General features: G+C 31.7%; 2 protein-coding genes across 5 annotated transcripts in view; both read right to left on the reverse strand.

Moving 5' to 3' along the window:
* Window positions 1-1,164, reverse strand: part of LOC111638712 (NACHT, LRR and PYD domains-containing protein 9-like) — a 31,824-nt gene extending 30,660 nt beyond the window's left edge. The window contains exons 1-2 of one of the 3 annotated variants that reach the window (XM_023384469.1): window positions 743-1,164; window positions 499-643 (exon numbers count right to left, since the gene is read on the reverse strand). The gene's annotated coding sequence lies outside the window, so the exon portion shown is untranslated. Of the gene's footprint in view, window positions 1-498; window positions 689-742 lie in introns of those variants that run through there. The other 2 variants (XM_023384468.1, XM_023384470.1) reach the window with 2 other exon arrangements.
* A 4,287-nt stretch (window positions 1,165-5,451) lies between these two features.
* Window positions 5,452-11,868, reverse strand: LOC111638717. Of its 2 annotated transcripts, XR_002758924.1 has the most exons (4): window positions 11,674-11,868; window positions 8,706-8,846; window positions 8,424-8,587; window positions 5,452-5,882 (listed from the first exon to the last, which is right to left on the reverse strand). XR_002758924.1 is itself a non-coding variant. In XM_023384475.1 (3 exons), the coding sequence occupies exons 1-3, from the start codon at window positions 9,019-9,021 to the stop codon at window positions 5,664-5,666; spliced, it is 699 nt and encodes a 232-aa protein (XP_023240243.1). In that variant the 5' UTR covers window positions 9,022-9,026; the 3' UTR covers window positions 5,452-5,663. The 2 variants fall into 2 exon arrangements, 1 of the variants encoding a protein (XP_023240243.1); XM_023384475.1 differs by lacking the exon at window positions 11,674-11,868 and having other exon boundaries at window positions 8,706-9,026.
* Between the last annotated feature and the right edge of the window lie 59 nt (window positions 11,869-11,927).

An 11,927-nucleotide genomic window follows, 5' to 3' on the forward strand; every position in this document is an offset into this window, starting at 1 on the left:
GTGAATGGTTGAGGAGGTATGTTCAAATTGAGTTCGAACAAATTCGAACAAAACATTCGAAATAGAAAGCCACTTTCAACCACTTTCAGCCCCATATCTCCCACACCCTTATAGCTATCGAGACGCAACCCCCCTGGTGCACGAATGGAGACTCGGGGCTACCACTACATACAAACACCATTCACGTACGATGTGTAGTTTTGGCGAAAAAGTGAAATATAGGGACATACATGTCCATTTATATATATATATATATATATATAGATATAGATTATTATGTGTTTCGATGGTTTGCACGATATGACAGTTCTTGGCACAATAATGTGTTGTAAGTGATCTTGAGCAATTGCATTTTTATGGTAATCAACTCAAATGCTGAGTCTAAACAATCAGCAATGTGGGTGATCCACACTCAGAAATTTCTAGATACATCCTTGGAAAAAATAAAATATTTAAGACTGCTTTTAATTAATTAATAATGAAACATTTTACACATACAACTTATTTAAAAAGAAGGTCCAAATCACCATACAGGCACCATACAGCTCTCCACAGCCATGCACATAACCACACCCCTTATTTAACAGCAACACAATAGTGTAAATAGACTGTTTTGCCATAATTGAATGACAAACACCTGCATCTTAACAATATATAAAAGAAAATTAAGAAAATGTCGAAATGATTTAGTATAATTTAAATAACCAAAAATGTAAATATATCAAAATATCAATCAACTTACTTGTGGAAAGCATTTCTTTTCACATCACGTACCATTAAGCACTTAAATCCATGTTATAAGACAATGAGTGAAAGTTACTTTTAGGTAAAGGTTTATAATATATAATTTACCTAATGGCACTAGACAATATGACAAGTTTCAACATGATTCAAGGACTAAAATACAAGAAAACTTTTTAAATTTTCGTTTTTAAATATATGACTATTTACAGTTATTACTTCTCTTAGTTTTAAAATGTACAAATATTAAAGTTTGACATTACTCGCGGGAATTTGGGCTCGTGCGATTCACATGTTGGGTTCATAGACATCGTGAGTTTCGGTTCGTAAAACTTGCTTCACAAAAGAAAAAAAAAATTAATATTAATTAATTTGCCATCAACAGATATGGTGCACGTACTCAACAATATTCTGCGAATTTCCGGTTTAAATGTTATTTACCTGTGTATTAATTAATAAAATATTATAAATAAAATATTTTAAAAAATCTATATTGTTAGCTTTTTTGTTATAAATTTAATTTTTATGTAATAAAATAATAATTATTTTTAGCACTTTAAAAAAAAATCTATCCTCTCTGCGAGTATTTTTTCAAATTCTTTTCGTCCTGTCGGCACTTTTTTAAAACTCTTTTCGCCATGTGGGCATTAAGAGAGCCTCTTTTAGCAAGCCCATTATGAGTTCGGCCAGGCCCACAATGGGGCGGCTGGATGGCAAGGCAAAAAATAACAGCAAAGATTAAGATTATTAGATTATTTCGTACATATTACCCTTATATTATATTATAGTATTTGATTTATAATTACAAAGGTTATCTTACGTAAGAGTTTATTACACCAAGTGACCAATATAAGAATTTTAATATCGATCTACTATTAATATTTGAAAAGTGATCCGTGTTAGACAGGTTGTGATGGTCCCGCTTCTGATTGAAGTTGTTAACTTTAACGTCCGAAAGACTTAAAATTAAACTTGTTTAAATAAAAAAACATTGTAAAAATGCGAGAAAAATTGCTTTTATGTGATAATAAAGTTGTAATATATGTTGATGATTTAGATAAACATTAAATGTAATATAATATATGTTGACGATTTAATTAAACAAAGGAAAGGTAATCGAGTAGATGCCGAGGTAGCGGGACGGAAAAGCGAGGAGAGAGCTCGAAGTAACCAGCTGGATGTAGAAGTGTTTAGTTGTATTAATAAAGAGTTATTTGTACCATATTATCTGGTCAGTTGAATCGTTTATAATACAAAAGTGCTTATATTTTTGAAACAGATTGTATAAAGTACGTGGGAAGTATGTTTTCGTAAATATCGCGTTTATAGAAAAATTATTTGGCTATAGTTTGCAAAACACTGTAGACGTATAAACTTCCACTGTCCGTCCACATATGTAGTGTCCCGTCCCCTGAGTAACACCGGGCTCATCTGCTAGTAATTAACATAAACAATTTTTATTATCAAGTTTCATAAGAAATCGCACCACATACTATTAACAGTATGATTAATAATATAAAAGTTATTTTTAAAATAAAATCTCTTAACAGCTAGGAAAGTTATGCGAAATTGTTTTTTTTTTACAGACGTTTATAAATAGTTTTGTTAACTCGACATATTAATTTGGTGACAATTTTAAATGGCATTGTGTCGTCATTGATCTATCACGTGATGCGTCCAAAGTACAGCACAAAGTCTTCAGCAAGAGTAAGAACTCGGGAAAAGCGTCAGAGATGTGGCGTCACTGGCGTCACAATGACTCACATGATTACATGATACAGTACAATAATCTTCTCTAGGTATGAAATGTGAAAATTAAAGTGTAGCTCGCGTAGTGTCGTCATAGAAATTCCAATTTATGTTGTTACTAAACATGAAAAATAAATGTAATAAATGGAGATTATTATTATTAAAAAAAGCCCATATTTTGATATCTTTTTCATCTATTTTTATTGCATGATCAATTTATAAATGCATCTTGCATCTTGGTTTTTTATATATATTAATGCTAACTTATAAATTCATCAGGCAATAAAAATAGATGAAAAAGATATCAAAATATGGGTTTTTTAATAATAATAATAATCTCTATTTATTACATTTATTTTTCATGTTTTGTAACAACATAAATTGGGATTTCTATGACGACACTACGCGAGCTACACTTTAATTTTCGCAGCATTTCATACCTAGAGAAGGCTATTGCATCATGTAATCATGTAAGTACCTCAAAACGCCCGTGACGTAACATCTTTGACGCTTTTCCCGAGTTCTTACTTTTGCCGAAGACTTGAGGCATCTTGCTGTACTTTGGAGGCATCACGTAATAGAGCAATGACAATATAATGTTACTTAAAATTTTTTAATGACCCTCTTTATCTCACCATTCTCTTTATCTTTAAGCATCAAAATTTAATAATATCAATGATTCGTAGATTTGCAAAGAACACGAGCGTAACAAAGTGAAGAAAGCAAGCAAAGAAACCTCGAAAAACGATCGGAAAATGTTTGTCTGCCAGCCAATGTGCGACAGATAGGGTGCGTTGGCACGCGCATGCCAATGTGAATACAGGAAGTATTTTCAGACAATTTTGTGATGACTGATGAGAAAAATAAACAACGGGTGCAGTCTTACGTTATCAAAGGCTCACTGTCCCTCCTCTCATCGCCAGCAATCGTCAGAAAGAAACGAATTCATCTCCCTCATAAAACAACACCATAAGAATCAGAGAAAACAGTCAACACGAATTGATTTTTGACGTGGGCTTTTCAGTCTTGCTTCAACTTTCATTCGATTGTCGAGCTATTTCGGTGTCAAAGCGTAGATCCACGTTTCATCACCCGTAATGATGCATTTTAACAATTCGCTTCGAGAAAGCATTTCATCGCCATTCGAACGCATTGTTAATTTTGGAAAAATTTTAATGTTTTCGTTTTGAAAAAAATAAAATATTTAAGACTGCTTTTTATTAATTAATAACGAAACATTCTACACATATAACTTGTTTTAAAAATGCCCCCTTCTATTCCCAGGCTCTCCACAGCCCTGCACATAACCACGTCCCTTATTTAACAGCATGACAGTAGTGTAAATAGACTGTTTTATCATAATTGAATGACAAACACCTGCATCTTAACAATATATAAAAGAAAATGAAGAAAACGTCGAAATTCTTTAGTACGATTTAAATAACCAAAAATGTAAATATATCAAAATATCAATCAACTTACTGTACTTGTGGAAGAATTTCTTTTCACATCACATACAGTACCATTAAGCACTTAAAATCCACGTTATAAGACAATCATTGAAAATTACTTTTAGATGAATGTGTTTATATATCCATTAAAAAAGAGAGAGCAAACGTCCTGAACGTACTGATTGGTTCAGTTAAACCAATCAGCATGTTCAGGACGTTTGCTCTCTCTTTTTACACAGAACAGTTAAACCAATGTCTTCAATATTTTTCGCTTAATTAATATGCCAGGCAATATACAAATTTTATTTTATTTGTTCTCACTAGATCGCAGAACCACTTTTCCGTTAATTATGTCAACTTTTCATAGTAGGCATTATCGTATTCCAATATCACAACGTGATATTGGAATACGAAGATGTTCGCTATAGTTGTTAAATGCATTATTCTTTACAGTTTTTAATGGCGGTGAGGTTTAATAAAACGAAGAAGGAACTGGAAGGCACTTGGCACAATCGGGTGATCAATGACTGATGCTCATTGCTTAATACCTATTCATAGTTCCCTCCTACGTCATAAGACATTTCCGGTCTACGTATAAATCATACTTATTCCTATCTCTAAGCGCACGTGTACGTTTTTGCGTTACATGATTTCTGAAACGTTTTATTAAAACATTTCCATTTTATATACGGCAGCTCCATTTGTAAAATAATATTTTTACCGTATTACTCTCAACCACATCCTACAGCGAGACCCCCAGACCAGGATCATTGGCTTGCCCCCCCACTCGAACCCGAGACCTTAGTGGTGTTAGGCGAGGAACCTAACCTAGAATATTAATTAAACTATGTCAAGAATTAAATTGAACTCCACATCAGTCATTAGAAATCAGTCCTTCATTCTAATTACATCATCAGGCCTGAAATTAAAACACAGGTACTTTCAGACAATTTTGTGTTGACTAGGGAGAAAAAGAATCAACGGGTGCGACAAACAAACCCCTCTCCATCTCCTCCAAAACTACTGACGTCGAATGCCATTAATGTTTCTCCTCAATTACTGAATTCAGAAATTAAAATGTCAGAGAAATTTTGTTAGAAATTAATATCAAGCTAAGAAATCAGACTACTAATTCTTGATGTACTCTTAAATTTTTCTTTGAATCCAATAATCTTAAGAGAAATTTAAAGCACAAGTTCTTATTTCTGCAGGTAAGGCGCAAGATACTGCTTTTAAAATGCGAGTTAAAACTCTGTCATAAATGAAAATTACCATTCACTTTTAGTACAATGCTTATAACTTAACAGGTATATATATTTTAAATGAATGGGATAATTCTACCACTTAAATAATAATAAATGTTTCTTGGGAGATTCTACTACTTGTAAGCAGTAGAAAATTTAAGAATGACTGATCTAAACCAATAATTATATTAATTGACTTATTTGAAAAACAAGTTAACCAGATGCAACATTGAAATATTTCAAATATAGATTTGCAAGGAGGGGGGAAAACATCCTGGATGCATGTTATAATGTGCCAATTTGGAAATAGTTTTCTATTCCAAAAATTACAACTTGCCTTACTTCTTCAAAACAAAACATGTTACAAAACAAAACAAAAATTTATTTCATTTGTTAACAAATATAATACAGTTCTTTTTACAGTATAAATTTATAAATATCAAAATAATTCTTATAAATTTCATTCAAGTGCTATAGGTTATTTTGGACAATATATTGTTGGCCTTTTATGTTTTTTCTGCTTATTAGGTTTATTTGAATCGCGAGTGGTTGCCTGGTTTTCGTCCTCGTCCAACGATAAATTTCCCACTTCGATGTTGTGTGCATAGTGTTGTAAACAATATTCCACAATGCATTTTTCTTCTTCTTCTATACATATGATAAATGCAGTACAGTGACCATTAATTTTGCAGCTTCCCTGTAAAATTAAAAAAAAAAATTCTATGTATTTGGTAAGATAACCTTGCACAATTTTAAACAGTCTTCAGTACAAATGTGAATCTTCAAAAATAAAATTACTGTTAGGCTATACAATAAATTAAGAGAGATCTGTGATATAAATAGACTTTAAATTTTTGGCACATTTTAAAAAATCGTTTCTTACAAATAATACAGTTTACACACAGATATATCCAACTGGAAGAATGTCTTACAACTTTTTATGATATTAGGGATATCCAGCACATCCCCAATGGAAAATATATTGGACATCCAGATGGCCAAGCGGCTAAGGTGGTAGCCTCCTGCTCTGGGGACCTGGAATTAAATCCAAATGGGTCAAAAACACCAAGAATTTTTCAGGAATGATCGATCTATCTAGATACGCCAGGCCTTATATCTGCCCAATTGCAGGCCTGGCCAAGACCACAATGGGCTTGCGAAAAAGGCCTGCTTAGCACCCACAGAGTATAAAGTGTTATAAATAAAATAAATAAAAACAAATAGGAGATGTTGAATATATATAAAAATTTTAAAAATATATTCTAGTTATAGTTAGCTTGTTTCATTTTTAAAATTGAATTTGTATTTCTTTACTGAGAAAAACAGATATTACTAGATATTGAATTATTATTCTCAATATCTAAAAGTAATTCCACATATTAAAAAATTATGAATATTAAACTTCTCCAATATGTTCTAATAACTGAGAAGTCATTGTTAAGTAAATAAAGTACTATACATATATTGGATAATATAGCATAGTCAGCTTTAAAGTTTGACTTAAAACTGATAACGTACTGACTTCATACAAAAACATTCAGGGTTATATAGTCTGGAAACAATATGGATTGATATGGAAATGTTCCATTAAATTCAGTGGGATCATTGCAATTTTGCAAGTACAGTACAGCTAAGATGGAAAAGGCATCATTCTACTACTCTCTGAAACTTTGGTTTGACAATAACAAGAAAACTTGTTAGGTAGCTCTGTACAGAACAGTCTATGGCCACTGGTGTTAGAATTATACAACTGTCTACAGTAAATTGCAAGACAAATAATCATTTTTTTCCAGATGTCCAATATGTTGCATTCCATTGAATCCTGTGCACAAAAAAGCCATTTTAAAAGTATCAAAAATATCAAAATTGGCTTTGAATGAATGGGACAATGTTCTGTTCACTGAAGAATCCAGACAAAGATTCTTATCTGATTAGAAACTGAAGAGAGTGGAGAACCTAATATAGTCCCATGTACATCATAAAAAAGCATTTGTTTGTACGTGGAGGTATTATGGTAAGGGGCAGCATTATGTTTAATTGCCACACTGAGCTCACATTTATGCAAGATGTACCATTACTATAAGAAGGTATAGATACAAGGTTTAGGAAACCATTCAGCTTTTCTGACATGCTGTGGGTGCAGATTTCACTTTTATGGATGAAAATGTCTGCACAGAAGGGCTGCAGTCATCAATGACTTTCTTGACAATGACGACATTTGCCACATGGAATGGCCAGCAAAACCTCCAGATATAAATTCCATAGAACATGTTGGGATGCTTTAGGGAAAAGAGCATCATCCCATCAGCCTCTTCCAAGAACATGAGGAGTTTCAAGATACTCTTGTTTGAGAATGTACTTAGCTCTGACAGAGTCAATGTTTTGAGATATGCTGTACAGGTCTCGTACATGCAAGAAAAACATCGTGTTAATGTTTTTGTTAATTTTGTTTTGCTTAATATTTTTTCTTTGTTAATTTTGGTTTGATATAATTTAGTTTTGTTTTTCAATTGTTTTGCTGCATAAAGAATACAATGTTCTGTTTTAAGTGTTTTGATCAATAGTTCCAGAGATCTATGCCGAATTAATGATTATTGCTTACTTTTTGAACATGAGTGCATATATATCAAACATATTTTTAACTATTTAGTGTTATTCTTTTTAAAATTTTAATGCTGTTGACATTTGATAGTTCACTTTTTTTTTTTTTAATATGAAAATAATTATAAGCCTTAATTATAATATGGTGTGGTCACTAAGTCTCTATGCATAAGATTAGTCTTTTTGGTCACACAAATGTAGGAAGCCACCAGCATAACCAGGGAGGGGACTATGGGGTCCAAGTCTTTCCCTTAACAAAAAAGTTAATAAAAATAATTTAATTGTGGAGTTATTTACTGATACAGTGATTTATATATGTTGTATAAGTTTTAAAAGTAAAAATTTATTAAAATGTGTAGCAATTCATATTAAATTTTAACTTGGGGCTCTTAAAATCTGATATGGTTCCACTACTGTAGATGAGATTACTGTGGCTTCCTCAAAGTACAAATCTAGCATGTGACAATTCACATAGGAGATCCATAAAGAAAATTTTTCAATGCTACTTCAGACAAAGACAGAAATCTGTCATAAGGGACTACATCAACGATTTCAAACTTACAACATGGATAAGGATGTCAGTAACACTAATCAACATACATAAGGACTTTGTGGACCACAATATTAATAAAATCACCTGAAACTTCAAAGCTCTCTTGTTATTTCCTTTTGGCTTATAAATTCCAGTTCTGTTACAAGAAAAATAATATTTACTATAACCAGAACCTAATTTCTTCTTACTAGTTTGGAAAAATTTTGAACAACTTGCTTTTTCGACTTGATGTTTCCATTCCCAAAATTCTAATGCAGAATAGAAAGAAGATAATGACATTTAATAATTAAACTTTATAAAAAATTTGGAGGAATATATTCAAAATAAATTAATTTCCTCCACTCTCTAGTGGAGGAAAGTACATACTTTCTAAAGATTCGAATATAATTTTTCTTGATTCGTACGAAGCAAGTTCGTGTTCGTCTCTTAAATGTTCTCTTAATTTGTAATTATATGTTGTATTAAATCCACAATTAACTTCAGCGCAATAAATAGTCCTCCTGATATCTGGAATAATTTTATGAACTTGACAATAATGTCTGCTTAAATTATCTTTCCTAGAAAATCTCTTGTTACATAAAGCGCAAGGAAAACCCTTCCTCTTCTCTTCCATGTCAACACAACCCAACGACGTCCATGAGGAACACTTCAATAAACACGCGGTTGTTTCCAGTAGCGACATCTTTCGTAAATTTTTCCGATTGGGATATAAATTAATTTACATAATCTTTATTTTTTTCAGTAACAATAATTTTATCATAATTTAAAAATTATTTTTAATGATATTTTAAATATATCCACGCCGAAATAAAATATATACAACAATCAAATCGAGTATTTAAACGATTATGATTTCGTCTGCTATAAAATGTATCCCTCTAGTGGAGGAAAGTAAACGTAAAAATTGAATTTTAATAAAATATTTCTAATGATTTAATTTATTAGCATAAAAGTGACTCAGTTCTGGACGATAATGGGTCATTATATGTAAACAATAAAAATTATTCGAATTTGGCTTGAATGTTCGAGTGGAATACGAACTCAGATTCTTGACAATGGGAGTGTTCGAAAAATCAGATATCTAAATGAGCCAGTCGGAAACGCACTTGTAAAATAAGATCTGATAGGACATGACGTCAGAAACTAATCAGAAGCGAGGTCTTGGACCTTGAATCATAACTAGTGACGTGAATTCATGCTATGCTCAGAATCCCTTCTTCAATTCTTGGGTGCGTTCGTTAATAGCGGTGACTCCGCATCTACGTCACCATGAGAGGGAGTTGCTGTTTGTAGGCATTTGGGGACAACGATGAAAGAAAAATATGGTACCAATGAAAAGTACCTATCGATAGTATTTTGGAATCTGTAATTTTAAAATCTATCGCGTAACGGGTACTGAAACGAAACTATCTGAACCAAGGAGGACACCATGTTGTTTCCCATCGCGTTCTGCAGGAATTTTTAAGCAAATTTCATGCGCGCGCGGAGGAATAAAAGAACGAAGGCCTTGGCTGACTCTTATAAGAAAAGATAGCCGCTTCCAATGCTTCTCTACAAACTTTCTTCTTTATTAATGTCTAACAGATATTCAACATAACATATTTAATATTGTTTTGCTTGGTTCAATGTCACGACTTGGTGAATTTATTGACACTTGACAAATAATTTCATCATCAACTTTTAATCCATATCTATTGATATATGGATTAAAAGATGATGAAACTATTTTCAAGAACAAGAAGAAGACACGGTTTCAACAAATAAATACTTCTAATTTTTGGTGGTGCACCAATGAGCTATTATTGTATTGATGATCTTATACACATAAATGAAATATGAAAATTTCTTATATGATAAAATATATATACAAATATTTTATTAGCATTATCTAATGATGTTTTTGAAGTTTTGTAGCACATCTATGAGAAGTAAATGGCGTGCCAACAATACAGACTAGAAGAAAATTAACTGTATATAAGGATTTAAGGTGTAATATTGATAATGTATAAAATCCATAAGATCTTATAATGTGTAGCAAATCAACAATAACTTAGTTACCATTATCATCTTCAATATTGACTTATAATTCAGAATTTGCTAATTATGCTTTAATTACATATAAAAAATAGTGTGTTTTCTGCCTGTATGTTCTTCTCTGTACACTTCTAAGCCATTTGACTGATCTAAACCACATTTTTCAGTTACTAGGATCCTGCAGAAAATATAAGCTAACTTGCAGTGCTATAATGGAAAACAGTAGGGACCTTGCAAATTTTTTTGAAGAGATTATCTTTTACCTGATTCATGAGCAAATCTCAATATTAATAATTAAAAATTTATTTTAAATTCAAATAATTTATTTACTGTTATTTTCAAATTCCTTTTTATTAAAGATTTTCTGCTAGAAAAATCTCTCTTAAATTATGGTTATGATAATTAAATAAAAACTATTAGATGGAACTTCAATTAAAATTCTCCCATTAATAGTTTCATTTTTAATGTTTCCCATCCTATGGACACTAAGAGAACCCCTTTTTCAATATCCAGGCCTACAATGGAAGCAGTTGGACAGTGAGAAATAACATATTTGGATAAACCACTTGGATTCAATCTTGGATCCCCAGAGCAGAAGGCTGATGCCTTAACCATCTTGTCCATCATTAGAGAGAATGCTTTGTCTATGTTCCTGTTAAAACCATTTTGGGCAAATACATATTTCCTGTGGATAGTTAAGAAACACAAGATGGTTGGATGGCCAAGGCAGTAAAGCCTAACATTTTGGGAACAGGCTTGAATCTGGGCAAGCAGTTTTCCCCAAGAGTTTTCCTGTTTGGTTAAACTCGTGTTAGATCCCATCCCTCATTGGTCTCTATTGTGGGTATGGCCAAACCCATAATGGGTATAGAAGTAAAAAAAGTGCCTACAGGATGAAAAGAATTTAGAAAAAGTTACAAAATATCAGTCTCCTGAGACTTAGTTATTGTGAATATGTGAAAATATGTTTCTTTCATCACCAGTTTTCTTTTAATAAAAATCATAACATTGCATCCTCTTATCTTTGGGTTCAGTAAAATTGATAAAGACAACTCATCAACTAATTTAGCATCTTAAATCAAAACAAACTAATAGTTTGTTACCAAATGACATTATTTACAAATAAATTATTTTTTTTCTGGAAACAATACAAATGAAGCCAAATAATCAGTATTTGGGTAGGTACACAAAAAACACCTTATCTCTATATAAAATTAAAATTTGCTACTGTAATGAAATGTACAAAATAAAATATTCTTCACAGAACTTTAAATGTAAAATCTCACAAGTGTTTTCTTACCAACTTAAAATTTCTTCCAATTGCTGGGTCTGCAGGGGTAATTGTTATGGATCCTGCTAACATGAAATCTTCTGGAATCCTATAATTTCAATTTGATGCAGCGATAATTATATAATAATGCATTAAACCTAATAATGACCCATTAATTATTATGCAATGTTTTAATTTTCATGTTTATCTGTATTACTTTTTGCCTGGTCAACACTGACCTGCTAGTTGAAGATATATATATATATTTTTGGAGGATAAATAAA

This window comes from Centruroides sculpturatus, unplaced genomic scaffold, assembly GCF_000671375.1.
Source record: "Centruroides sculpturatus isolate CEXI.00-Female unplaced genomic scaffold, Cexi_2.0 scaffold1118, whole genome shotgun sequence".
Taxonomy (NCBI): Eukaryota; Metazoa; Arthropoda; class Arachnida; order Scorpiones; family Buthidae; genus Centruroides; species Centruroides sculpturatus.

Bases quoted from the DNA above. Each gene is read 5' to 3' on its own strand.
- LOC111638717 (XM_023384475.1), bottom strand. From the start codon at position 9,021: ATGTCGCTACTGGAAACAACCGCGTGTTTATTGAAGTGTTCCTCATGG. The intron at 8,588-8,705 runs GTATGTACTTTC...ATTCTGCATTAG, and splicing joins TATATTCGAATCTTTAGAAA to AATTTTGGGAATGGAAACAT. The intron at 5,883-8,423 runs GTGATTTTATTA...TTAATTTTACAG, and splicing joins AGAGAGCTTTGAAGTTTCAG to GGAAGCTGCAAAATTAATGG.